Source organism: Oncorhynchus kisutch, linkage group LG15 (genome assembly GCF_002021735.2).
Source record: "Oncorhynchus kisutch isolate 150728-3 linkage group LG15, Okis_V2, whole genome shotgun sequence".
NCBI classification, from domain to species: Eukaryota; Metazoa; Chordata; class Actinopteri; order Salmoniformes; family Salmonidae; genus Oncorhynchus; species Oncorhynchus kisutch.
This window is the reverse complement of record NC_034188.2, coordinates 57,041,159-57,064,259: the sequence shown is the minus strand read 5'-3', so window position 1 is coordinate 57,064,259 and position 23,101 is coordinate 57,041,159. Positions and strand designations below refer to the sequence as shown.

Below are 23,101 nucleotides of genomic sequence, written 5' to 3'. Positions count from 1 at the left end.
CATAAAGGGCAATGGGCTCTATGACTGATTCAAGTATTTTTAGCCAAATCCTAATTGGTATGTTGAAATGTATGTTCCTTTTGATGGCATAGAATGCCCTTCTTGCCTTGTCTCTCAGATCGTTCACAGCTTTGTGGAAGTTACCTGTGTCGCTGATGTTTAGGCCAAGGTATGTATAGTTTTTTGTGTGCTCTAGGGCAACAGTGTCTAGATGGAATTTGTATTTGTGGTCCTGGTGACTGGACCTTTTTTGGAACACCATTATTTTGGTCTTGCTGAGATTTACTGTCAGGGCCCAGGTCTGACAGAATCTGTGCATAAGATCTAGGTGCTGCTGTAGGCCCTCCTTGGTTGGTGACAGAAGCACCAGATCATCAGCAAACAGCAGACATTTGACTTCGGATTCTAGTAGGGTGAGGCCGGGTGCTGCAGACTTTTCTAGTGCCCGCGCCAATTAGTTGATATATATGTTGAAGAGGGTGGGGCTTAAGCTGCATCCCTGTCTAACCCCACGACCCTGTGTGAAGAAATGTGTGTGTTTTTTGCCAATTTTAACCGCACACTTGTTGTTTGTGTACATGGATTTTATAATGTCGTATGTTTTACCCCCAACACCACTTTCCATCAGTTTGTATAGCAGACCCTCATGCCAAATTGAGTCGAAGGCTTTTTTGAAATCAACAAAGCATGAGAAGACTTTGCCTTTGTTTTGGTTTGTTTGGTTGTCAATTAGGGTGTGCAGGGTGAATACATGGTCTGTTGTACGGTAATTTGGTAAAAAGCCAATTTGACATTTGCTCAGTACATTGTTTTCATTGAGGAAATGTACGAGTCTGCTGTTAATGATAATGCAGAGGATTTCCCCAAGGTTACTGTTGACGCATATTCCACGGTAGTTATTGGGGTCAAATTTGTCTCCACTTTTGTGGATTGGGGTGATCAGTCCTTGGTTCCAAATATTGGGGAAGATGCCAGAGCTAAGGATGATGTTAAAGAGTTTTGGTATAGCCAATTGGAATTTGTTGTCTGTATATTTGATCATTTCATTGAGGATACCATCAACACCACAGGCCTTTTTGGGTTGGAGGGTTTTTATTTTGTCCTGTAAACAGCATTAAACTCATTCAATGTAATTGGAGAATCCAGTGGGTTCTGGTAGTCTTTAATAGTTGATTCTAAGATCTGTATTTGATCATGTATATGTTTTTGCTCTTTATTCTTTGTTATAGAAGCCAAACCGATTGGAGAAGTGGTTTACCCATACATCTCCATTTTGGATAGATAATTCTTTGTGTTGTTGTTTGTTTAGTGTTTTCCAATTTCTCTCTCTCTCGTTTCACTTTTAAGCCTCCACTACATTAGGACAACCAATGACATAAGACCCTCACAATTAATGTGTGATATAATTCAAAACACATATGTAATATAATGATACACCAACTCCCAATCTAGATATGAATGAGATGTGTCTTTACTCAGTAACAACATGTACATCCCAAATGACACCCTATTCCCTTTATAGTATCCTACTTATGACTATGGTCCATAGGGCTCGGTTCAAAAGTAGTACACCGAATGTACAAAACATTAGGAACACCTGCTCTTTCCATGACATAGACTGGCCAGCTGAATCCAGGTGAAAGCTATGATCCCTTATTGATGTCCACTTCAAACAGTTTAGATGAGGGGGAGGAGACAGGGTTAAAGTAGGCTTTTTAAGGTTTGAGACATGGATTGTGCATGTGTTCCATTCAGAGGGTGAATGGGGCAAGACAAAAGACGTAAGTGCCTTTGAATGAGGTTTGTGTCAAGAACTGCAATGCTACTGGGTTTTTCACGCTCAACATTTTTCCGTGTGTATCTAGAATGGTCCATCACCCAAAGGACATCCAGCCAACTTGACACAACTGTGGGATGCAATGGAGTCAACAATGGACCAGCATCCCTGTGGAACACTTTCGACACCTTGTAGAAACCCTGTCCTGCTGAATTGAGGCTGTTCCGAGGGCAAAAGGGGAAGGTGCAACTCAATATTAGGGAGATGTGGATAGGCAAGCCAAATGAGAACACTTTCTACTGCAGTCTTGGAGCATTCATTTATCTTTATGCAGATGTCAGGGAGGACCAATGACCACACTGCCCATAATGAGGACACAACCAACCCTACAGCCTTCTGTAGTGACTTCCCAGAGGACTAGACACCATTTCCTGTTGCATGCAGCTCTGTGAAAACAAGCTCTCTGACGACTACCACACATAGAACATCACACTCTATCAAAGAGTAAGAGAAAGTGTGAGAGAGAAAGGAGCGAGAGAGTGTGTGTGTGTGTGTGTGTGTGTGTGTGTGTGTGTGTGTGTGTGTGTGTGTGTGTGTGTGTGTGTGTGTGTGTGTGTGTGTGTGTGTGTGTGTGTGTGTGTGTGTGTGTGTGTGTGTGTGTGTGTGTGTGTGTGTGTGTGTGTGTGTGAGAAAGAGAGAACGAGAGAGAGAGGAGAAAGTGAGAGGAATGGACTGGACGAAAGTCAAACGAGGTCTCTGCATCCTCGTGCTGTTCTAAACTCTGACAGCTGAAGCCCCTCTTGACCAATGGCATCTCTCATCCCCCTCATTCTCCCCCCTCCATTCCCACCCTCCCATCATCATCCCATCACTTTGTCGACAGGATTTAAACAAAGCCTCTCAGCTTCTGATCAGCCACTTTGGACAGGAAGCCACAGACTCAATCAGACCATATTTGCAACACATAGAGATGACACACAGAGGGGAAGCTCCATTGAGAGCCTCAAACTGACCATACAGAAGAGAATATCCTCGCAATAAGCCCCTTATCCAATACCTAGCATCATCCCCATCATAACCAATAGCGGATAATGCCCTTTGCGGCCAACACCAGAGACATTGACTATCAATCTGCCCATTTAAAATGGTAATGTAATGTTTTGTTTTATTTTAATGTCATAGCCATTGTGTTTGCGATTGAGCCTTCGGAATGGAAACCTTTTGAATGTCATGTAATTTAACCTCTAGATCAGGCAAATTCAAATCTGGACTTTGAAGCCAGTTCCACGCTGATTTTCATTCTTTCCCACTAACCAGGGACTGTTAATGACCTGGGACACCAGGTGCGCGCAATTCATTATCAGGTAGAACAGAATCGGCAGTACTCTGGACCTGCAGGCTCAGATTTGAATACCTCTGCTCTAGATATCAGTATGCTGCTTACCTTCCGATCATGGTGGAATGCTGCTGGACGGCAGCCTCCAGAAGGCGCTCCAGGATGGTCCACTCCCCCATGATGGCCGTGGTTACTCCTCTGGGTACAGGAACCCCGCTGTTGGTCCTCACTCTGGGCTTTGAGGTGCCCTAGGCCCACGTGAGTCTACCCACCGGAGGGGAGGAGAGAGCGCTGCTGCTGGGTGGGACTGGGGGCCGAGGGCGTCCTCTATTACAGCTCACTGGGCCCCCATAGCTGCCTGATGGACATCCCTGGACCCCCGCTGCGCTGACCTGAGATGACTGGACCGGTGCTTCTCTGTATGCCGCTGTGCAGACGCACACATACAAACTCTGTATCTGGTGGCAGAGTTGGTGTCCCTGTTTTCACTTGTTCTGTCCTCACGTGAGTTCTCTCTCTTTGTGAACCTGCCCTCTAGGTGTACCTGGCCTCTCTACCTATCTCTGTCTTCAGCTGCCCTGCTTCTTTCACACAGACAAACACACACACACAGCTGCCCCTGCTCGCTACCACAACACACGTAGACACACTCTCTCCCCAGCTGTCGTAATCCCTCAGCCACTGTGCTATGTCTGATAAAACACCACCCAACACAATGAAACCAAACTCACACACTCTAAATGCCCTGCCATGCACTGAGACTTACAGTGTGCAGGAACAGTGATCCATCGCACCCAGTCTCACAAGCACACTCCTTCACGCTCACAGACTCGCACTCGGTCCTCAACAGTCAAAGATCAGCGTCTGTCTTCTCTCTCCACTCCTCCCTCATCCTCCTCTTCCCTCCCTCCACTCTGTCTCTCCTCCGTCCTGTCTCTCTCTCCTTCCCTGTGGCTAGTCTTGTGCTTCTCTGCCTCTCTCTCCCTCTCCCTCTCTCCTCTCTCCTCGTTGTGTTCACACCGTCAGCGGTGGAGTAGTGTAGCTCTCTCTCTCTCGTTTACTCTCTCGCTCTCCCCCTCTCACTCTGGCAGAGAGCGAGAGTGAATTTCTGCTTTGCTGGTGCTCATAAGGAAAGCTCCTCACTGGTTTCTCTCAGCGTGCTAGGAATGATAGCTCTTCTTCTTCTCCCTCCCTCTGCTGCTTCTCTGCCTTCATCTAGTTTCCCCTCACAGTTTGACACTCTCTGTCTCCACCTTCTCCACCTGCCCACTTCCTCTCTCACTCTCTCTCTCTTACTCTCTCTCTCTCGCTCACTCTCTCTCTCTCTCCCTCTCTCACTCTCTCTCTCTCTTACTCTCTCTCTTACTCTCTCTCTCTCTCTCTCTCTCCCTCTCTCACTCTCTCTCTCTTACTCTCTCTCGCTCTCTCTCTCTCTCTCTCTCTCGCTCACTCTCTCTCTTACTCTCTCTCACTCTCTCTCCCTTTCTCTTTCTTTCTTTCTTTCTCTCTCTCTCTCACTCTCTTTCTCTTACTCTCTCGCTCTTTGCCTGCAGGCACCCGGCTCGTGCGTGTGTCCAGAAGATTAGAGAGAGGAATCATCGCTCTGCTCATCCCTCCATCCTTTGCTCTGTTTATCCCCTCCTCTCTCTCATCTCTCAGTGTTCCACTCCAATTACAACACAACCGACACACAAACCATTTTCCTTTATCACTCTCATCCTGCCTTGCTTTTCCTCCATTTCTCAATTTTCCGCACCTACTGGCGTGACTGGTCTACCTTCCTTTCCCCTTTTCTACCTCTTCTACCTCTCCTCTCATCTCACCGTTTGTGTGTACACAGAGCGTTCACATTGACAACTGTGTTTATTGGCACTGGCATGGTGTTGGGGGATGTAGAAGACTGTCATGGTCACCTTCGCTGTTGTGGCCACCCTCAAATGCACAAACACTTGCTAAGTCTCTGGTGGAAATGCGAACATACAGATGACCCCTCTCTCTCTCTTTCTACCCACAGCCAAGGGAAGGAGAGAGCAGAGCAAGACTGAAGGCGTATGTGTGTGTGTGTGTGTGTGTGTGTGTGTGTGTGTGTGTGTGTGTGTGTGTGTGTGTGTGTGTGTGCGTGCGTGCGTGCGTGCGTGCGTGCGTGCGTGCGTGCGTGCGTGCGTGCGTGCGTGCGTGTGTGTGTGTGCGTGCGTTGGAATTAAAGAGAGACAAGATTTAACAAAGAGATTTGACGTTTGAAGCAGCTTGCAGTTTCTATATTTGACATTTGGAGAAACGTGGAAAAAGTCTAATTCTGCAGTGACTTTGAACCTAGACCAGATGATGCTCTCTCTCTCTCTTCATGCATAACCCTTTCTAAGCAGGAAATGACATCACAATGGGAGTGGAGTGCCCGAGGCCTTTACAAGGTGTATATACTAGTGTGTCTGTGTATCATCAGCTGGACACCAGCACAGACGCCGGACTGGGAGGACTCATGGAGAGCAGTCACAAGGATCCAGACCCTTATCATCCCTGGTGAATACAGACGTGGGATCTGACTTGTAAGCTACTGTATGTACACAGTTCATATCACTCTGTTACCCATCCTCTCACATTCATGGGAGCATCCACTGTGAGGTTCAGGTGAAGATTAGAAATACCTCCCAAGAGAAAGGTCTTTGACATAGTCATGTCCTGAGCGAGTGAGTTATGGTCAGTATCAGTGCAGTCGGTAGCGGAGGGGACGAGGTATTCCCCACTCACCTTCACTATTCATGTGTATTTGAGATAGGAGAAAGGACAGCTTGAAGACCGGTATATAGGACTATAGATGGGGGACTGATGGTTGCTGGCTCAGCACACCGATGTGCTCGGGGAGCCGTGATACACACTGTAATGAAGTGATGCAGGTGAGCAGTGAGAGCGTTCATAATGTGTACCGCTCGACTCCTCTCACGGCGCACCACAGTCATCTACCTCATGCTAAGGCAATCTGGCTCCATCAACGGCTCGCACGTGAGGTGAGGGAGAATAGGAGAAAAACATGAAAACCATCGCTCTCAAACACACCTAAATCTGAACACTCAAAATGACTGACGGTCATGATGAACCAAAATGAACACCAAGATGGCTGGTAGCATTGACAGAATAGATTAAACGAGAACATTATTGTTCATTGCATTGTGAAATAGAAATGTGCCTTTTTACTCCTATTGCTGTCAACGGCCATAACATAGGTACGGTTTACTGTGGGCACAGTCTCAGAGCCATCAGTGTGTTGAGGGGAACTACACTGTGGGTAGGGGCAGGGTAATGTGGGCCCTGGATAGTGCCTGGCTGGCCACGTTTGGTCACATAGTGTAAATTAAATAGACTCGTTGTGTGAAAAAGGGGTTGACAAAATGTTGGAATGACTAACCTTTTCCCCTGCACCCCCCCATACATACATATGTAAGGTCACTCAGTCAAGCATTACATTTCAAGCACTAAGACCAGGGAGCTGTTTGTCAGCCTCATAAAGACTGATTGGTAGACGGGTAACAATAACAAATAATATTGAATCTCTCTTTAAGCTTGGTCAAGTTAATAATTATGCTGTGTAGGATGGATTAAACCATCCAGACACAAAGATCGTCCTTCTGAACTGAGCTGCAGGACAGGAAGGAAACTGCTTAAGGATGTCACCATGAGGCCATTGGTGATATTAAAAGAGCTACCAGAGTTCAATGGCTGTCATGGGAGAACACGGAGGATGGATCAACATTGTAGTTATTCCACAATAATAACCTACAAGACAAGAGTGAAAAGAATACAAATATACTGAATATGCAACAAGGTACTAAAGTAATACAGCAACATAAAAAACTGAGCAAAGGAATAGACTTTTTGGCCTAAATGCAAAGCCTCATGTTTGGGGCAAATTCGACAGAGTAACTGCCTCATTTTCAAACATGGTGGAGGCTGCATCATGGTACGGGTGTACCTGACATTGCCAAAGACTGGGGAGTTTTTCAGGATGAAAAGAAAAAGGATGGAGCTAAGCACAGGAAAAACCATAGAGGGAACTCTGCTTCACACGAGACACTGGGAGATGAATTCACCTTTCAGCACGTCAACCACCTACAACACAAATCTATACCGTAGTTGCTTACCAAGAGTTGAAAATTTGGATCAAAAATTTTGGAAATAGTGGTCAAATATTGCACAACCCAGGTGTGGAAAGCTCTTAAGAGACTCACCCAAAAAGACTCACAGTTGTAATCTCTGCCAAAGATGTTTCCAACGTGTATTGCCTGAAGGGGGCGAATACTTATCTAAATCAAGGCAGTTTTATTCAATTCATTTATTTATTTTTTGCATTTCATCCACTTTGACAGAATTGTGTTGACAAAAGTACAATAAAATAATTTAATCCCACTATGAAATACAATATATTTTGGGATTGGGATTTAATAGGCCAAAACAATTATATTTTTACCACAGGCATTTAAATAGCAGTCAGTAAAAACAATGTCAATAATTAACTTGTTTTAATGAAATCAAGTCAGATTATGGCAAATAAAGGGATTTTGTACACAATAACAGGTGTAAGTGACAGAACGCATACAAGTCCAACTCTTGACACGTGGTTTTAAACGTTACTATGTCATTAATCGCTTTGCGTATTCACTCAGGCATCCACCCCTTCTAACGAGGGTATTAATCTTGGTTTGATGAGAGCGAAAGACAAGATTACCAACTGGGAGGGAGACAGGAGAGCACCCTTCTGAAGTCTAACGTTCTCAACTGATGTTGACAGATCCAGATGATTTAAATATCCTGCCAATGAACTCATTTGACCTCAAAATGCATTAGACTGAATCTGTATAACACTACCTGGGTTGGGTTGGTTTATGTTGTATATAGATATGTGAAAATATCAAGGCCTGGCAAATGTTACAAGTTGTGGGGAATTCAACATTTTCCAACAGATTTAAAAAGGTGGCAAATCCATCAATGACAAAAAAAAAATGGGCTGAGTTGATTGATGACAATTGATGGGGCAAACAGTAGCTCTGGCTGGCTGTCACTCAGTGGTGGGTGCCGCTGTGTTGTTCAGTCTTGAACAGTTCCATAGGTTGGTTTGGTCTCTAGGTGATCTCCCTGAAGGCCCTCTTCTCAACATACTTCACCTTGTGTCTCCTCTTGAACCTGTGGGAGGAGGCGGAGCACACAATCAAACACTGTCAACGGCTTCACATCAAATCAAGACTATATTCTCTTGTCCAAGAAAAACAAAAGGAGACATGGAGGGAAAGCAGCATAGCGTGTTGCCCTCAGTTCCCAGGAGGCTGTTTACACAACAGCTCCCCGAGTTCCATGATTGTCTTCACATTTCCGAGGAAATACTGTTATTGCGAGGATGGGATCACTGGACACAGTCAGGCTCAAGCTGACTGAACCAACAGAGGGGGTGCACTACAACACAGTTACCCAGCTAACGTTGATAAACAACCAAAAATAACTACTGATTTTCTGGTTCATTAAGAAAGTCAAACATGTGTTCGAGTCAGATCATTCCCATTTCAAGCTCAGCTTTCTAAAAAGTTATTTCACAATATTTAGGCAAGTTAACTGGCTAACGCATTGATCCTGCTTTGTAGTATAACTCTCTGGAAATAAACAAAAAACAAATCTAGAAAGTTCCACTATGAAAGTTACAGACACACTAGGTATATGACATCACAGTTCAATATCCATTATAGGCAAATATATTTCTGACATGAGATGCTGTTTGTTTTTAAAGAGAGAATAACTTACTTGGCTCGTTCTCTGGGCTCAATCATGTTCCTCTTCTGCATACTCTTGAAGCGGTCCTTGAGGACACTGCCCTCTGGCTGCAGGACACATAATTACATGTGAAGGGAAACATGTTAGTAAACCCATATAGATGAGTGCTCTGATGAAGGACCTTGCGCCAAAACAGGGGTCAACGTGAGACGTTATTGAAGGGAATTGCATTGCTATCCTGAAGCTTTGCAGCATTTCAGTTCCACATACACTATCATTCAAAAGTTTGCAGTCATTTTGAAATGTCCTTGTTTTTGAAACAAAAGCACATTTTTTTGTCCATTAAAATAACATTAAATTGATCAGAAATAGTTTAGACATTGTTAATGACTGTTGTAGCTGGAAATGGCAGATTTTTTATGGAATATCTACATAGGCCCATTATCAATAACCATCACTCCTTTGTTCCAATGGCACGTTGTGTTAGCCTTTTAAAATGAGACTTGGATTAGCTAATTGGTTAGAAAACACTTTTGCAATGACGTTAGCACAGCTGAAAACTGTTCTGATTAAATAAGCAATAAAACGGGCCTTCTTCAGACTCGTTGAGTATCTGGAACATCAGCATTTGTGGGTTCGAATACAGGCTCAAAATGGCCAGAAACAAAGACCTTTCTTCAGAAACTCATCAGTTTATTCTTGTTCTGAGAAATTAAGGCTATTCCATGAGAGAAATTGCCAAGAAACTGAAGATCTCATACAACGCTGTGTACTACTCCCTTCACATAACAGCGCAAACTGTTTCAAGCTACAATAATAATTTACAACATGAACAATGTCTACACTGTATTTCTGATCAATTTGATGTTATTTTAATGGACAAAAAAAGAAAAGGGCTTTTGTTTAAAAAACAAGGCCATTTCTAAGTGACCCCAAACTTTTGAACGGTAGTGTACATGGACATGGGTTCAAAGGTCAGCCGAGTATGATCGTATTGTAGAATGTGAGTGGGATAGTCAGTCAAACCTTGAGTGTCCGCAGGGATCCAGGAATCTCATCACTTAGCTGGACCTCTAGATCCTGAGCCTGGAACCTGGGGAGATATGTGGGGGACAAGTTCAGACAGTATGGAGACAATAGACAAAACAGCAGCACAGACACAACTCACACTTAGGGGAAAGCAGCACTATAGAAATAAGGCTAAACTATTTGGTTTGGAATGGGGTATAGGCTCTTCTGGAGCCCATTGTTACAGAAATGTCTAGGACTACTTACAGTTCATACTATGATGCAATTTACTTGATCTGCTTTGCAAAATGGGGGAACAGTTGCATCTCACTCTAGGTTTAAAATTGTAATAAATAACCAAGATAGCAGATAACAGTGGCAGCCCTGTGGAGGTACTGACCTGAGTCTGCCGAGACGTCGAGGCATGGACTTCTCTGCCTCCTGGTTGGCCTTGCGCTGGGCCACCCTCTCTCTAGTCTGCTGCTCCCCCCTCTTCAGGGTCGCCTGGATGGAGCGCAGCTGGAAGAGCTGCTGCTTCTTGTCAGTGAACACCCTTGCTGCCTGCTTCTGTTGCGACTGCACAGCGAGAGAGACACTGTCAGTCAGATCCTAAGCTAGCACATGGAGGGGAAAGACTAGGGCACGTTAGTGGGGAAAAGACTTTGTAGTCTTGCGTACCTTTATCTTGTCGGCTCTCTCTCGCCTCCTTTCTTTCTCTGTCTTTTTCTCCTGCTGCAAGCCGCCACGAATAGAAACAGCCTCTTCCTCCTCATCTTCATCTTCCTCCTCTTCCACTAGCCCTTCCACTAGCTCCTGGAAGACTGTCTCCTGCAGAGAAACAGCGAGGAAGGTCAGGCAAAATTGAGCTGGACAGACAACATACAGGTCTGAATTGTGAAACGATGAACAGTTGAGCGGCGGGGGGAGGGGTGTACTGTTGTTGTACCTCAGTGGCGGTATCCTCTCGGTTGACAGCCAGCTGTCTCTCTATTCTCAGCTCCGCTCTCTCCCGCTTCACCTCCACCTCATGGGCCTCTAGTAACAAGGCCTGAGAGAAAGGTCAGCACTTCAATACATCAACCACAGCATTACTCAACATGAAGACAGATCCTCACACGCACACCAAGCGAGCAGAAACATTGATGAACGAACTAGAGGTCGACCGATTAATCGAAATGGCCGACTTCAAGGTTTCATAACAATCAGTAATCTTTTTTTTACACCTTTATTTAACTAGGCAAGTAAGTTAAGAACACATTCTTATTTTCAATGACGGCCTAGGAACGGTGGCTTAACAGCCCTGTTCAGGGGCATAACGACAGATTTTTTCTCTTGTCAGCTCGGGGATTCGTTTTTGAAACCTTCCGGTTACTAGTCCAACGCTCTAACAACCTGTCTTACATTGCACTCCACGAGGAGCCTGCATGGCAGGCTGACTACCTGTTACACGAGGTAAGTTGCTAGCTAGCATTAAACCTATCTTGTAAAAAACAATCTTAACATAACTAGTTAACTACACATGGTTGATGATATTACTAGTTTAGCGTGTCCTGCGTTGCATATAATCGATGCTGTGCCTTTTAAACTTTTTTGGGATGGGGGGCAGCATTTGGAATTTTAGATGAAAAGCCTGCTCAAAGCCTGCTACTCAGGATCAGAAGATAGGACATGCATATAATTGGTAGATTTGGATAGAAAACATTAAAGTTTCCAAAACTGTTAAAATAAAGTCTGAGTATAACAAAACTGAAATGGCAGGTGAAAACCTGAGGAAAATCCATCCAGGAAGTGCTATTATTTTGAAACAGGTGTTTTTCCATTGAAAGCCTATCCACCATTTAAAGGGATAGGACCCAGATTCCATTCCCTATGGCTTCCACTAGCTGTGAACATTCTTTAGACATTGTCAGGCCTTATTCTGAAAAATGAGGGAGAATGAGCAGTTTCAATGAGAGGCCAGTGGAATTTTCCCAATTTATTTGGTGCGTAATCCCGAGAGCACGCCTTTCTTGTTTTTCTTTTATATTGACGACGCTATTGTCTGGTTGAAATATTATCGATTATTTAGACTAAAAACAACCTGAGGATTGATTATAAACATTGTTTGACATGTTTCTACGAACTTTCCGGATACTATTTGGAATTTTCGTCTGTCTCTTGTGACTGCCTTTGAGCCATTGGATTACTGAACAAAACACGGCAACAAAATTTAGGTTTTTGGATATAAAGAATGACTATCGAACAAAACTAACATTTGTGTAACTGGGAGTATTGTGAGTGCAACCATACGAAGATCCAAGGTAAGTGATTCATTTTATTGCTATTTCTGACTTTCGTGACTAATCTACTTGGCTGCTAACTGTTTGTAATGTTTTGTGTGCTGAGCGCTGTCCTCAGATAATCGCATGGTTTGCTTTCGCCGTAAAGCCTTTTTGAAATCAGACATGGCGGCTGGATTAACAACAAGTTAAGCTTTATTTTGATGTATTGGACTTGTGATTTCATGAAAGTTAAATATTTATAGTAATTTAATTTGAATTTGGCGCTCTGCACTTTCCCTGGAAGTTGTCGAGGTGGGACGCTAGGGTCCACTGATCCATAAGAAGTTAATTTCTCATCGAATCACAGCCTACTTCCCCAAACAGGGGATGATTTAACAAGCGCATTCGCGAGAAAAGCACTCTAAAACTGTTTGAACATAACAGTCTGAGTATAACAGAACTCATATGGCATGGCAGGCGAAAACCTGAGAAGAATCCAACCAGGAAGTGGGACATTGAGGTTTGTAGTTTTTCAAAGCTTGGCCTACCGAATACACATTGAGATATGGATGAGGTTGCACTTCCTATGGCTTCCACTAGATGTCCACGGTCTTTAGAAATTGGTTTGAGGATTCTACTATAAAGGAGGGGCTCAGGAGACCTCTTCGAGTCAGTGGTCTGGCAGAGAGCCTTAGTCTCTTGATGCGCGCTCCCGACAGAGTTACTTCTCGTTCCAGTGCTTTTCTGAAGACAAAGGAATTCTCTGGTTGGAAAATTATTGATGTTTTATGTTAAAAACATCCTAAAGATTGATTCCATACATCGTTTGACATGTTTCTAAAGGACTGTAACGGAACTTTGAGTTTTTGTCTGGACGAAATGCTCGCGCCTCATGAAGATGGATTACTGGGCTGAACACGTTAGCAACATGTAGCTATTTAGACATCGATGATAGAACTTTATGGAACAAATCAGTCATTTATTGTCGAACTGGGATTCCTGGGAGTGCCTTCTGATGAAGATCATCAAAGGTAAGTGAATATTTATGGTATTGTTTCTAACTTTGTTGATTCCAAAATGGCGGATAATCCTCTGGCTGTTTTGGGTTCTGAGCGCCGTTCTCAGATTATGCTTTATTAATAAATAAAAAAAATCTGACACAGCGGTTGTAATAAGGAGAAGTCTCTTTAATTCTGTGAATAACACTTGTATCTTTTATCAATGTTTATTATGAGTATTTCAGCAAAATCACCGGATGTTGTGGAATCAAAACATTGCTGCACGTAAGGCGCCAATGTAAACAGATTTTGGATATAAATATGCACATTATCGAACAAAACATTGTGTAACATGATGTCCTATGAGTGTCATCTGATGAAGATCAAAAGGTTAGTGATTCATTTGATCTAGATTTCTGCTTTTTGTGACTCCTATCTTTGGCTGGAAAAATGGCTGTGTTTTTCGACTTGGCTATGACCTAACAGTCATGTGTTGTGCTTTAGCTGTAAAGCATTTTTTAAATCTGACAAGATGTGTATCTTTCATTTGCTGTATTGGACTTGTTGATGTGCGAAAGTTACATATTTCAAAAGAATATTTTTGAATTTTGCGCGCTGCCTTTTCGGGCGGAATGTTGTCGAGGGGTTAAAATCAATACACACGTATATATTTTTTAAACCTGCATAATTAGTTAATATTGCCTGCTAACATGAATTTCTTATAACTAGGGAAATTGTGTCACTTCTCTTGCGTGCCGTGCAAGCAGTCTGGGTATATGCAGCAGTTTGGGCCACCTGGCTCGTTGCGAACTGTGTGAAGTCCATTTATTCCTAACAAAGACCGTAATTAATTTGCCAGAATTGTACATGATTATGACATAACATTTTTGGGGTGTACAATGTAACAGCAATATTTAGACCTAGTGATGCCATCCGTTAGATAAAATACGAAACGGTTCCGTATCTCACTGAAAGAATAAACGTTTTGCAAAATGATAGTTTCCGGATTCTACCATATTAATTACCAAAGGTTCATATTTCTGTGTGTTGTTATGTTATATAATTAAGTCTATGATTTGATAGAGCAGTCTGACTGAGCAATGGTAGGCAGCAGCAGGCTCGTAAGCATTCATTCAAACAGCACTTTCGTGTGTTTGCCAGCAGCTCTTCACTGTGCTTCAAGCATTGAGCTGTTATTGACTTCAAGCCTATCAACTCCCGAGATTAGGCTGGTTTAACCGATGTGAAATGGCTAGCTAGTTAGCAGGGTACGCGCTAATAGCGTTTCAAACGTCACTCGCTCTGAGACTTGGAGTAGTTGTTCCCCTTGCTCTGCAAGGGCCGCGGCTTTTGTGGAGCGATGGGTAACGATGCTTTGAGGGTGGCTGTTGTCGATGTGTTCCTGGTTCGAGCCCAGGTAGGGGTTGAGGAGAGGGACAGAAGCTATACTGTTTCCCTGGCAATACTAAAGTGTCTATAAGAACTTCCATTAGTCAAAAGGTATATGAAATACAAATGGTATAGAGAGATATAGTCCTATAATTCCTACAACCTAAAACTTCTTACCTGGGAATATTGAAGACTCATGTTAAAAGGAACCACCAGCTTTCATATGTTCTAAGCAAGGAACTTAAACGTTAGCTTTCTTACATGGCACATATTGCACTTTTACTTCTCCAACACTGTTTTTGCATTACTTAAACCAAATTGAACATGTTTCATAATTTATTTGAGGCTAAATTGATTTTATTGATTTATTATATTAAGTTCAAATAAGTGTTCATTCAGTATTGTTGTAATTGTCATTATTACAAATAAATACATGTAAAAAATGTATCGTCTGATTAATCGTATCGGCTTTTTTTGGTCCTCCAATAATTGGAATCGGTATTGAAAAATCAATCGGTCGACCTCTAGAACGAGCCAGGATTGAAGGTTTGCGTTTTAATCACTGTTGTTAAGTGTAGTAAGTTACCTGATGGGAGAAGAAGTCTGGGTTGTAGGAGCCTCCGGGGGCTATGACTTCCACTGCCGGGAGAACAGAGGGCTTTGAGTTGAGCTTCTCTGGTCGCTAAGAGTGAACAAGACCGTGTTAAAAACCTCATGGTCAGACAGTAAATATACAAACTCTCCCATTTGCCTAAGTATCCCTCTTCACTATGCAGCACATACAATACTGAGAAACTATCAACTTTCAGGCAGTGACAATGCAGTATTCTTCTCACCTTCACACGCTTCTTCCCTGTTTGCTCAAGGTAGTAAGGATCAGCTGTCTCTTTGGCTGCAATATGTAGAAAAGATGGTCACAAACACCGACAAAAGAAATCCAGGATTTATTTCGAAATAATTTAGCATTTTTGAATAGTCAAACTTACCATCACCTCCCCACAGATCATAATAGGGTCTGTCTGGGAAGTTGTTGGCCGTCGTTTTTGATTTTGACGCTGTAATTGCCGGTCTGCGGTTCAAGAGCCGTTTCTGTCTCCGTGGTAACACACCCATGGCCGCCAATTTCTCTGCATTCTCTGCAATGCGGCGGAGTTTCTTTGCATTCGGTTGCTGATGGGCCAAAATACTAGGGGAGAGAGGGAACAGAATTTTAAGTAGTGTCCCCAAGAAAAGGAAGAATTCCGTGCACAATCACAGTTTATTATGAGAATGAGGAATAAACTAACCTAAGTACACTTGTGTACTTTCAAAATATAGCCTTGCTGCATGGCTTCAGTTTATAACGTGGAGGCATATCTGGGTCGTATTAGTTAGTGCAAACAGTAGGAAAACCTTTCTCAACAGAAAACAAAAGTAAGTTCAGGTAGTCCCTCTGTTTCCGTTCCATTTCTAGTACATACGACCCCGGAGAGGGGAAGCAGCACAGCATGTTGCCCTCAGTTCCCAGAAGACTGTTCACACAACAGCTCCCTGAGTTCCATGATTGTCTTCACATTCCAGAGGAAATACTGTGAGCGCAAGGATGGGTTCATCACTGGACATTGTGCCATGCACAACTTGACTGACCCTCCATCTCCAGGTAAGGGGCAGGATGCCGGGGGTGAGAGGGCCATGTTCAGGGTCAGAAACTCACTCTTTAGGTGGAGGGACGAGGGAGTCATGCTGCAGGATTAGGTCTATCCTCAAGGGACGCGACTTTGACTTTTTCCCCTTCTTTCCCTCTTGGACTTCTGGCATCCGACACAGAAAACACTAACATCAGTGATTTGACACTCTAAACATTTACAAAACTGAAGCAGAAAATGTATTTATTATAAACAGTGGTATCAATTACCTGGCTGGACATATTTTCTCTGCTCTCCAATGTCCACAAAGAACAGGCTATCATCTGGCTTCTCAGATATCAGTCCTCTGTCGAAAAAAAAAAAAAGGAGGTTTAGACAAATGAATAACTTCATATTTAGAAGCAAATAAAATGTGTGTATACAGCATGTGTTAAACTGTAAATAAGAGCATAAATGTTAGCTAGCTAAGTACATAAAAGCAGCCGAATCATAAATGAGTAAACCGGTCAAGAAACAATTCAGTTTAGGTGTATTGCTCATGTTTGGGTGCTTATAGCCTGTGGTGTAAACTACTTAAGTAAAAATACTTTAAAGTACTACTTAAGTAGTTTTTCCGGGTATCTGTACTTTACTATTTATATTTTTGCCAACTTTTACTTCACTACATTCCTTAAGAACTTCTCTAGGGTAGGGGCACTATATTTTCACCTCTGGATGAAAAGCGTGCCCAAAGTAAACTGCCTGCTACTCGGGCACAGAAGCAAGGATATGCATACAATTAGTAGATTTTGATAGAAAACACTGAAGTTTCTAAAACTGTTTGAATGATGTCTGAGTATAACAGAACTCATATGGCAGGCAAAAACCAGAGGAAAATGCCTATTGAATATACAGTGTCTGTGGGGTCATATTGCACTTCATGAGACTTCCACTAGATGTCAACAGTCTTTAGAACCTTGTTTGAGGCTTCTACTATGAAGGGGGAGAGAAAGAGCCGTTTCAACCAGGTTTCTGGCATGAGCTGATCATGTGTGTGCCCATGAGTGCAACCTGCGTTTCATTGCATTTCAAAAGACAAAGTAATTCTCCGGTTGGAACATTATTGAAGATTTATGTTAAAAACATCCTAAAGATCGATTCTATACATCGTTTGACATGTTTCTATGAACTGTAACGGAACTTTTTGACTTTTCGTCTGGATCTAGTGCTTGCGCCGTATGAATTTGGCTTACTGGGCTAAACGCGAGAACAAAAAGGAGGTATTTGGACATAAATTATAGACTTTATTGAACAAAACAAACATTTGTGGAACTGGGATTCCTGCGAGTGCATTCTGATGAAGATCAAAGTTAAGTGAATATTTATAATGCTATTTCTGACTTCTGTTGACTCCATGGCGGGTTTCTGTATGGCTTGTTTTTGTGCCCGAGCGCTGTACTCAGATTATTGCATGGTGTGCTTTTTCCGAAATCTGACACAGCGGTTGCATTAAGGAGAAGTGGATCTAAAATTACATGCATAACTTGTTTCCTTTAACAATGTTTATTATGAGTATTTCTGTAAATTGATGTGGCTCTCTGCAAAATCACTGGATGTTTTGGAACTACTGAACATAACACGCCAATGTAAACTGAGATTTTTGGATATAAAAATGAACTTTATCTAACAAAACATACATGTATTGTGTAACAAAGTTCTATGAGTGTCATCTGACGAAGATCGTCAAAGGTTAGCGACTAATTTTCTCTTTCTGCTTTTTGTGACTCTCTTTGGCTGGAAAAATTGCTGTTTTTTTTCTGTGACTAGGTGCTGATCTAACATAATCGTTTGGTGTGCCTTCGTCGTAAAGTCTTTTTGAAATCGGACACTGTAGCTGGATTTACAAGTTTCTTTAAAATGGTGTAAAATACTTGTATGTTTGAGGAAATGTAATTATGGGATTTCCGTTTTGAATTTGGCGCCCTACAATTTCACTGGCTGTGGGCGAGGTGGGCCGCTACAGTCCCACATATCCCAGAGTAAAAAGAAAATAATGTACTTTTTACTCCATTTTTCCCTGAAACCCAAAAGGTACACGTTATATTTTGACAGGAAACGTGTCCAATTCACACACTTACCAAGAGAGCATCCCTGCTGCATCTGATCTGGCACTCACTAAACACAAACGCTTCGTTTGTAAATGGTGTGTCCCCCCAAAAAAATATGCCGTCTGGTTTGCATAATCTAAGGCATTTGAAATGTATACTTCTACTTTTGATACTTAAGTACATTTTAGCAATCCCATTTACTTTTGATACTAAGTATATTTAAAACCAAATACTTTCGGACTTTTACTCAAGTGGTATTTTACTGGGTGACTTTACACCACTGATTATAGCTAGGAATGTAATTCGGAAATTGTAAAAAAAATATTTAAAAAAATAGCATAGCTAGCTAGAATAAACAACCCAACGTGTATATTAGCATTGCTAGCTAGCAAAGTGGTGTTTCCATTTTTTCCAAGTGGACTTGGATTGATTGACATGCAAAACTTGCTAGCGTAATCAGTGGTTTGATAATGTCGCAATACCTGCTAAATAATCGTTTATTGGTACAGTAAGTAATACACCTAGCTAGATAGCAACTGTAGCTAGCTAGAATGCAAGCAGGTATTGGCTAACACATGCTGCTCACCCTGTAGCCCTTTCCTGAAGTCTCACGTCATCCAAAAACTCTTCAACATCTTGAATATCACTGTGTTTGTTCCAATTCTTTTTCTTATTCTTATTCACACGCTTTCTCTGGCCACTGTTCAAGTCATCTGAACCGGCCGACGATTTAAAAGACATGAATCCTGGCTGCGCTGCTGCCACGCGTTTCAGTCTCTTGACCGCCGCCATGCTGGATCATCTGGGAGACTATGCGATGACGTCTGTTCTTCCTCTGTTGAGGTTCAGCACAAGTTGATGGGCCCCTATGTCCACCTTGAGGAGGACTTTTGTATTAAAAAAATAAAAAACACCCCTGGAAATAAGATATTTGTAGGCCTCAAATGTATACATTGACAATAATATTTGTTTTATTGCTAGGTCATTTAATACTTTTGTGATTTAAACGTGTATATAATACAATGTATACTAAAGCAATGTTTGTCACAATACACAAACCTTCCAAGAAGTGTAATCTGATCATCTAAATTGTTTGAATTCTTATATGAAGAACTACAGGTAACAGAAATCCTGTAATTGCTAATTTTGCAGTTATAGCCATTTTGTCTCGCGCACTCACATGGAATCATCTGAGTCCATAAAACACTTTCAATAATTGTCATCCATTTGTCATACATTTAAATGGTCAATATCTGCCAATACAGTAAACAGACGTTTCACTAACATATCTCATTATGGAGTATATCACGCTTTTAAGATGATTGATAATTGATTGAATTGGTCAATTCATAATCGTGTAAAAAAGTTGGTCTCTTGTCACAGCAGATGCATTGTGGGTAACCTGCCATTTTAACCCAATATAGGACTCCATTCTGTTGTGTGAACAACGCAATAAATAAGGACACGAGACGAGTTTCATATTTTTAACTGTTGTAATCAAGGTAAGTGGTGCGTTTGAAATATATATATTTTTTTCAGATATTGTGTATTTGTACATTTTCACTTTTTTGTTATTTAGACTATCTTTTTGCAAGTAAATCCGCAGTCATAGGGGAAAACACAACCCAGACGACCGAAAAAGCAAGCTATTATCCGCTTGTAGAAACTACAGACCAAAGCACTCCTTTCGAATTTGACACGGTTATGCACGGGTTCTGAGTAATTTTCTGAGTACAGAAGTTTTTCAATAGATTCCTAACGATGTCTAGAACAATCCTTCAATGTGTTTTAGTTTAAAGCGACAATGTCCTCGTTTTAAATGTCGTTTTAATTGTCACCTTCTTGTTAAACACATTCGAATTTTTCCTTCACGTTAATACGTTCCTGTTACAGCAGCCATAGTCTTCAATGCGTAAGAGGCGGGAACCTACTTGGTGAAAGACGTTGCTCATTGGCGAAAATGGAAGAAAATCCCACCCCTTATATCACTAAACAAGTCCCTATTGGTAGTTGTATGAAGCCTTTACGCTGTAATTCGCTGAAGTTAATGTACATCTTTGCGGACTTATGCCACAGACTTGGATACAATCACAGAGGGTTATATACAAATAATAACGATTTTTTTTTAAGGATGTCATAGGATACTTTCTAAATGTAGTAAGTTACAGTTTCTATTTACTTGTCTAACAAAACTTTCAGTTATATTTTAATTAATTTGCCCTTAAGAGCCATTACAATACAAAATGTCCATCAATGCATTTGGAGTGTAATTCTAGGGGTCTGACTTGCTTAGGTGGAACAAACTTAATCATTTAATAAAAGCAAGTTTAATTGAGTGTCATTGACCACAAAGGTTTCTAAATATATTTTTTGCAAAAAAAAAAATCTAAATGTAAAACAAGTAATGGTTTAGTTTTTCAAAGTATCTGTAATCTTATTACAATATTTCTGCTGGTAGTGTAATTGGTGGTGTTTAGTAGACTAACATGTTTTTTTTGCTGGATTTGATAGCTATTTTGTTACTTCCATTAACATTCCTGTCTCAATTTCCCCTTTATTCAGGTGATTTGAAGGAGCCATGGCCCGTACCAAGCAGACAGCCCGTAAATCTACTGGAGGCAAAGCCCCACGTAAGCAGCTGGCCACCAAAGCTGCCCGCAAGAGCGCCCCTTCTACTGGTGGGGTCAAGAAGCCCCATCGCTACAGGTGACGGCGGGACAAAATGCAGTGCCTGAACATGCAGGCTTCGACCCACCTGGTGTCATGCTCTCTCCTTTAATAATTTGATGTAGATAAAGTAAAGGACCACAGTGGTGTTACTTAATTACTGTTTCCCTCCAGGCCTGGTACAGTGGCCCTGCGTGAGATCCGTCGGTACCAGAAGTCCACTGAGCTGCTGATCCGCAAGCTGCCCTTCCAGCGTTTGGTGAGAGAAATTGCTCAGGACTTCAAGACTGACCTGCGTTTCCAGAGTGCAGCCATTGGAGCTCTGCAGGTCAGTGTGTTTATGATTTTTGTTCACCCACCAAATGACACTAAAGCCAGACCTATCAGAATTTGTACACTTATAGGGATACTAAGGAAATTTGGCCATGAGGCCCTCTACTTTCGCTGAGTCTAAAATGGATGCATATTTATGTCTGTGTCCAGTATGAAGAAAGTTAGTTTGCATTGGCTCACAAACCTAACTAGCAAGCCCAATGACTGCAAGTCTATGGGTATCTGCTAGCATGCTCGTAGATGCCATAGACTTTGTCATTGCGCTAATGCTAGTTAGCATTGGCATGCAAAACTACCTCTAACATCCTTCATACAGGAGACTGACAAAAATGATATCCACAAGTGCATCTGATTCTGGGGAAGTGGACAAAGGGCCTCATCACCAAAATATTGAGGTATCCCTTTAATGGTGGCCTACTGGCAGTACTCTCCCCAAATGTTTGAAGAAGGCATTGTCCCATACCAAGTTAACGCTTATATCATCAACTGAATTGAACTTGTATTTTGTCTGCAGGAGGCCAGCGAGGCATACCTTGTTGGTTTGTTTGAGGACACCAACTTGTGCGCCATCCATGCCAAGCGTGTCACCATCATGCCCAAAGACATCCAACTGGCCCGTCGTATCCGTGGGGAGCGCGCTTAGATGCCTCCCTAATTTACGTGTCCTCAGGCTGTCTTTCCCTCCCCACTTTTCCTTTTAAGTAGCTTGATTTCAGTAATGATGTGATAAAAGTAGTGTGCAGTCTTGTCCCCCTTAGTTCTCTTAGCAGAAGACTTTTAGGGTACTTTGTGTATCATGTATCTGTTTTGAAGCCGATTGGAGTCACACCTTTAATGTGTGTGCAAATCGGCACGGCAAAGGGTGCATGCACGAAGCATCTTGGGCAAGCATTTTCTCCTATTGACGATGCTATTACATTATTATAACAGGCTTTTCTAATTGATAGACTTGCATTGGTTTTTTACATGTACCCTTTCATTTGTTTTTTTACAACTAGTGTTTCTACTGTTTACAGGATGCATTTACAAATAGTTAATTTTGTTCTGAAATTGATAAATGACATTGATTCAAAACATTGCAAAGGCCTATATGTAGCGTAATGTTTATGTATTTCTCCCATGTTTTATCCAGGTAATATTTTAGTTCCTTTCTCAGGTTGTGATACCCTTTTCTTACTGGTTTTGATTTTAATTTTCTGTTAATTTTTTTTAAGCAGACATTTGTAATGTCCAGAATTCTCACAAAGGTGATAAACTGATGTTCCACAACTGGTTTAGTAAAGTGATTGACCTACACAAAGTACTGAGTTGCATGCTGCTGGCAATGGTATTTTACTCAATTTGTACTTTAAAAAGAGTTTTTCATATTTGGTCATTTGAAGAACTGTCATATTCATTGGAAAAAGTACCCATTTTTACTTGTAACAATGCCTTTAATAAAAAATGACAGGTGAGTCACCAGTAAAATACTAGAGTAAAAGTATTTAGTTTTAGATATACATATTTACAGATAGCAATGGGCACACTAACACTCAGACATACTTTACAAACACAGCAGTGGTGTAAAAATACTTTAAAGCAGTTTTGGGGGTATCTGTACTTTACTATGTTTGACTACATTCCTAAATGTACCTTTATCACTTTTCCCTGACACCCAAAAGTACTCGTTACATTTCAAATGCTTAGCTAGACCGGGAAATGGTCCAATTCACTTAACAAGAGAACATCCCTACTACCTCTTGTGAGTCTGCCTGATCAGAGGCAGCAGGAATGACCAGCGACGTTCTCTTGGTAAATGGGTGAATTGGATCATTTTCTTGTCATGCTAAACATTCAAAATGTAATGAGTACTTTTGGGTGGCAGGG

At 41.8% G+C, this 23,101-nt stretch overlaps 3 protein-coding genes across 3 annotated transcripts in view; 1 reads left to right on the top strand and 2 right to left on the bottom strand.

The window, feature by feature from the left end:
• Positions 1-4,471, bottom strand: part of LOC109904696 (gap junction delta-2 protein-like) — a 36,389-nt gene extending 31,918 nt beyond the window's left edge. Inside the window, exon 1 of the mRNA XM_020501874.2 lies at positions 3,222-4,471. Within this exon, the coding sequence (XP_020357463.1) occupies positions 3,222-3,292 (71 nt within the window). The 5' untranslated portion in view covers positions 3,293-4,471. The remainder of the gene's footprint in view (positions 1-3,221) is intronic.
• Positions 4,472-7,425: 2,954 nt separating this feature from the next.
• On the bottom strand, positions 7,426-19,595 carry nop53 (NOP53 ribosome biogenesis factor). The gene is made up of 13 exons (XM_020502968.2): positions 19,416-19,595; positions 18,822-19,122; positions 16,418-16,494; positions 16,217-16,313; positions 15,510-15,709; positions 15,360-15,415; positions 15,110-15,205; positions 10,822-10,923; positions 10,554-10,703; positions 10,276-10,451; positions 9,894-9,960; positions 8,898-8,974; positions 7,426-8,288 (listed from the first exon to the last, which is right to left on the bottom strand). Exons 2-13 carry the CDS (start codon positions 19,025-19,027, stop codon positions 8,228-8,230), a joined length of 1,365 nt encoding a protein of 454 aa, XP_020358557.1. The 5' UTR covers positions 19,028-19,122; positions 19,416-19,595; the 3' UTR covers positions 7,426-8,227.
• Positions 19,386-22,702, top strand: LOC109905545 (histone H3.3). Its single transcript, XM_020502971.2, has 4 exons — positions 19,386-19,737; positions 20,798-20,941; positions 21,077-21,230; positions 21,750-22,702. Exons 2-4 carry the CDS (start codon positions 20,814-20,816, stop codon positions 21,876-21,878), a joined length of 411 nt encoding a protein of 136 aa, XP_020358560.1. The 5' UTR covers positions 19,386-19,737; positions 20,798-20,813; the 3' UTR covers positions 21,879-22,702.
• Positions 22,703-23,101: the final 399 nt, after the last annotated feature.

Bases quoted from the DNA above. Each gene is read 5' to 3' on its own strand.
- nop53 (XM_020502968.2), bottom strand. From the start codon at position 19,027: ATGGCGGCGGTCAAGAGACTGAAACGCGTGGCAGCAGCGCAGCCAGGA. The intron at 16,495-18,821 runs GTGAGCAGCATG...TTTTTTCGACAG, and splicing joins CTTCAGGAAAGGGCTACAGG to AGGACTGATATCTGAGAAGC. The intron at 16,314-16,417 runs GTAATTGATACC...GTCGGATGCCAG, and splicing joins GAGAAAATATGTCCAGCCAG to AAGTCCAAGAGGGAAAGAAG.
- LOC109905545 (XM_020502971.2), top strand. From the start codon at position 20,814: ATGGCCCGTACCAAGCAGACAGCCCGTAAATCTACTGGAGGCAAAGCC. The intron at 20,942-21,076 runs GTGACGGCGGGA...GTTTCCCTCCAG, and splicing joins AAGAAGCCCCATCGCTACAG to GCCTGGTACAGTGGCCCTGC. The intron at 21,231-21,749 runs GTCAGTGTGTTT...TTTTGTCTGCAG, and splicing joins CAGCCATTGGAGCTCTGCAG to GAGGCCAGCGAGGCATACCT.